This window comes from Marmota marmota, unplaced genomic scaffold, assembly GCF_001458135.2.
Source record: "Marmota marmota marmota unplaced genomic scaffold, marMar, whole genome shotgun sequence".
Taxonomy (NCBI): Eukaryota; Metazoa; Chordata; class Mammalia; order Rodentia; family Sciuridae; genus Marmota; species Marmota marmota.
This window is the reverse complement of record NW_025999968.1, coordinates 50,597,975-50,602,061: the sequence shown is the minus strand read 5'-3', so window position 1 is coordinate 50,602,061 and position 4,087 is coordinate 50,597,975. Positions and strand designations below refer to the sequence as shown.

The 4,087-nt window shown below is 40.2% G+C and overlaps 1 protein-coding gene across 1 annotated transcript; it reads left to right on the top strand.

Annotated features, from left to right (window-relative positions):
* The first annotated feature begins 2,575 nt into the window (after positions 1-2,575).
* Cldn17 (claudin 17) lies at positions 2,576-3,368 on the top strand. The gene has a single exon (XM_015478424.2). The coding sequence runs from the start codon at positions 2,631-2,633 to the stop codon at positions 3,303-3,305; it is 675 nt and encodes a 224-aa protein (XP_015333910.1). The 5' UTR covers positions 2,576-2,630; the 3' UTR covers positions 3,306-3,368.
* The last annotated feature ends 719 nt before the right edge of the window (positions 3,369-4,087 follow it).

Below are 4,087 nucleotides of genomic sequence, written 5' to 3'. Positions count from 1 at the left end.
AGTTAGAATGTCCAGGAAGTCTGTAGCATTTCTAGTAAAGTGTTCATGGTGGCAGAGTTCAATGTGTGGAGCAATGAAAAGTGGTGTGAGTAGACCAAAAGATACACAAGGTACATAGCAGCGAGTGCAGACATGGGATTTCAAAATGGATTGCAATTCAGTAAGTTTATTTTTTAAAAGAAATATTTATTCATTCATTTGTTTGTTTGTTGTGAGGCTGAAGATTGAACCCAGGGTTGCTTTACCAATGAGCTACACCCTCTGTACCCCATCCCACTTTTTTCCTTCTTTTATGAAGTGCTTGGTATCAAACCCAGGGCCTTACACATGCCAGGCAACAGCTTTACATCCCCAGCCCCTTTACCCTTTTTATTTCATTTGAGAGGCTGCCCTCAAACTTGCTATCCTCCTGCCTCAACCTCCCACGGGGATTATAGACATTCACCCCCTATGTCCAGATAATGTTTTTATTTTCTGAAGAACAATTCAGAAATAGGGAGAGGGCATATGTACAACAAGGGAGGGAAAGACTGGTGGATTCAGGGCAGCAGAAGCGGTAGAAGGGGATGAGAGTTACAGAGAGGCTGGAGAGGAAAGCAAATTCTCCCTCTAAGTGTAAAAGAGAAAAAGTCAAGATGGCTCTGACAATTGACTGGCTGTGAGGGGCAAAAGCTAACACTCCTGAGTTATTATGTTCCTCAGATTGTTCTTATATTCAGGATATACCTCCATAGTCTAAGTAGACATACGCCCTGACTTGTGTTACCAGATATCCTTACTGGTGGAAAATCAAACAATTGAAAAAGAATAGCAAACTGGAAACTTCCAGGATAAAGTAAAGATGGGACTAAAAATGAGATGGAACTAGGAAGAGGAACTAGATCGGGGAAGAGCAGCTGGAAACCCTAAGTCAGAGTAAGGTTGGGAAACTCTGGTAGGGCGGGAACAGTGAAGGCTGTGACTCAGAAGCCCAGCACCCAGGGCCAAGGAACTCTGCATCCTGAGCTGCTATAGGGAGCTTTCTGCAGAAAAGTCATCTATTTTCTGGGTGATTGCTTTCCTCAGAGAGGGTTCCCAAACCATCCATGTTGAATATGCAATGGTCTCCATAATTCTTAATAAGTGGGCTTTCTAAATCTGGGTAGTACTGGACCACCCATTCACTCTTTGACCTGCGACTGAAGGAAATGGAGGACATTTGTAATCTGCAATGTCATCCAGGTAAAGAATGTTCCATGTGCTTGTTTTTGAGTAGTTTCTATTCTTAAGACAGATTCCTGTGGGATGTAGAAGAGATAAGCCCATGCTTTCCAGACAAAGCCCCAATCTCTGGGTGGTGGTAGGTAAGGGGTAGTCAAGGATGCCAACTCCACTCTTGAATTTTGAAATAATCTCAATTGAGTTTTTCCCCCTTTGAGAAGTATTTGAAAAACCGTAGAAGGGGCAGTGTTAAATTTTGGATTTAGTTCTCTTTGTGTGAAAAGGTTTGGAAAAGGCATCTCTCCCTCCTAGTTCTGAATCAGACTAAACAGATGGGGACAAGTACAGTGGGCTGGAGGTTTTGTCCCTGGGTTGAGTAGCACACAGCTAACTTCAGCCAAGCACCCTCCAGACCTCATGTTCTGCATCTGGCAAATGAGCAGCTTGAGATTTGCAACCTTGAAGACACATTCCAACTCTAAAAAGTCTCTATGATCTGAATTTTAAGTATCATAGTCCCTCTAAAATTCTATTTTTGCATCGCTCCCCAAAATAAAATATACAAATGTGATGTATTTCAAGCTGTCATTAAAGAAACATCTAATGAAAATTTATACTCTAACCATGTTTCTACATAGGGAGAGGTGTTACTTAACATTAATAGAATAATTGATAGTCAATTCAAACCAATTATGAGGTGTTTTTGTTTCTTTGTTTTTTCTTTCTGGATCTGAAGAACAAATTGTGCAATTTAAATTTCTTGCTTAAGACTCCATCTAAGTATAAATGGTTTCAGTAGAAGACTTGAAACTCTACCTAAGTACTTCTCCCTGTCTAGAAGCCTTTATTAAAGCCAGAGTTGATTAACCATATTAAGGAAAGGTGGCTTAAACTTAAACTAGAAAAAGCCATAGACAATCTGAAGTCTAAAGAGTTTTTCAATTGCTCCCAGAAGAACTGGTAAGGTTTTAGCATTATCTTCAGTCTAGCTTAACATTTGTACTTATACTTTCCTATCAGAGTGGTTTTTAGACAGGAGATTTTCGGCTCTGTAATTAGCAATTCACACTGGAACCGTTGACATTTAATGACAGCATTGCTAAGACAATAATAATATGAGAAATACTAAAGTTGAATGCAGTATTTCTTGACACACCTCTGGATACCTTCTGATTGGCTGAGACACAATTATATATGAGGAGTGAATAATTCATACAGAAATGAGTATGTGTGTACAGCAGGCATTTACAGCAGGTCCTTCTAGTTAGGTCAAGTTCAGCTGTAGCTGCTGATTTGGAGCCAAATGAAATGGGCAGCAACCCTAAAGAATATCATCAGAGACTGCTCTAGATTCAAAGGGCTCTCCACGTTCTGCATCTTGGGCATCTTTTTCTGCTGTTCTTGATTAGACCAGTCTCAGAATAAAGACAATGGCATTTTATCCACTGCAAATTGCTGGGCTGGTTCTCGGGTTCCTCGGCATGGTCGGGACTCTTGCCACAACGCTTCTGCCTCAGTGGAGAGTGTCAGCTTTCATTGGCAGCAACATCATTGTCTTTGAGAGGCTCTGGGAAGGGCTCTGGATGAACTGCATCCGACAAGTCAAGGTCAGGCTGCAGTGCAAGTTCTATAATTCCTTGTTGGCTCTCCCACCTGTCTTGGAAGCAGCTCGGGCACTCATGTGTGTGGCTGTTGCTCTCTCTTTGATTGCTCTACTTATTGGCATCTGTGGCATGAAGCAGATCCAATGCACCACTTCTAATGAGAGGGTCAAAGCTTACCTTCTGGGAACTTCAGGAGTCCTCTTTATCCTGACGGGCATCTTCGTTCTGATTCCAGTGTGCTGGACAGCCCATATCATCATCAGGGATTTCTATGACCCAACCATCAACACAGGTCAGAAAAGGGAGCTGGGAGCTGCCCTTTTCCTAGGCTGGGTGAGTTCTGCTGTCCTCTTCATTGGCGGGGGTCTGCTCTGTGGATTCTGCTGCTGTAACAGAACAAAAAAATGGAACAGATATCCAGCCCCAGCTTGCGGCGCGCGACTAACAGATAAGCGAAGGAATGTGAGAGTGCATAGTACGACCTCCACCAGTTATGTCTAATATTTGTTTTTAGCAGCAGCTATGGATTATGATTGATGTGCTTTACAAAGTTCTGACACAACCTGTAAGTATTCCAGGCAGGAGAACTTGCTGTAGGACTAGATTGAAATTGAGATGAAGATTTTAATTTTTCACTGGAGGCAGGCATGCAAATGATATATGTAGACATTTTCATCTCCTGTATATTAAGTTTATTTGCTATTATTGGACTCAATCCCCACTCCAATTTGTGTGTTCAAAAATCAAGTATATGTTCAATCATCTATATGCAATGATGGACTACTCTTTTGACTATCATATATTTTCTGATAAGAAATCTAAAATTGTCATTGATACTTCACAGCAATAAAACATACACATATTTTTAAATATAGCATTGTTTTCTCAAAGTTATTTCTTATACTTACAGTAAAAGCTAAGTAATGTTATTTTTAAGCAATCATTCTGGAAAAATTGTATTTATCACAAAGTAATTTGGGTTGAATTTACCAAACTATGGAAATGCCTATTCAATACAAAAGGGTTTTTTATTATTCCTTTAGGAAACTCACACTAAATTAAACACTTTTAAGGATAAGGGGGCTATGATTTATCTTAAGACATGTAAGAAGATGGAATTCAAAGTCTCTAATTTCTACAGGTAAACCTACTTAGAAATAAACATTCAGAAGAAGATAATTCATATCATAGCTTTGATTGCCACCTTCAAGCAAAGAGAAGTATCTCTGGATGAGCCATGTTGGAAGACCAGCACAAATCTCTTCAAGAGGATACATAGCATG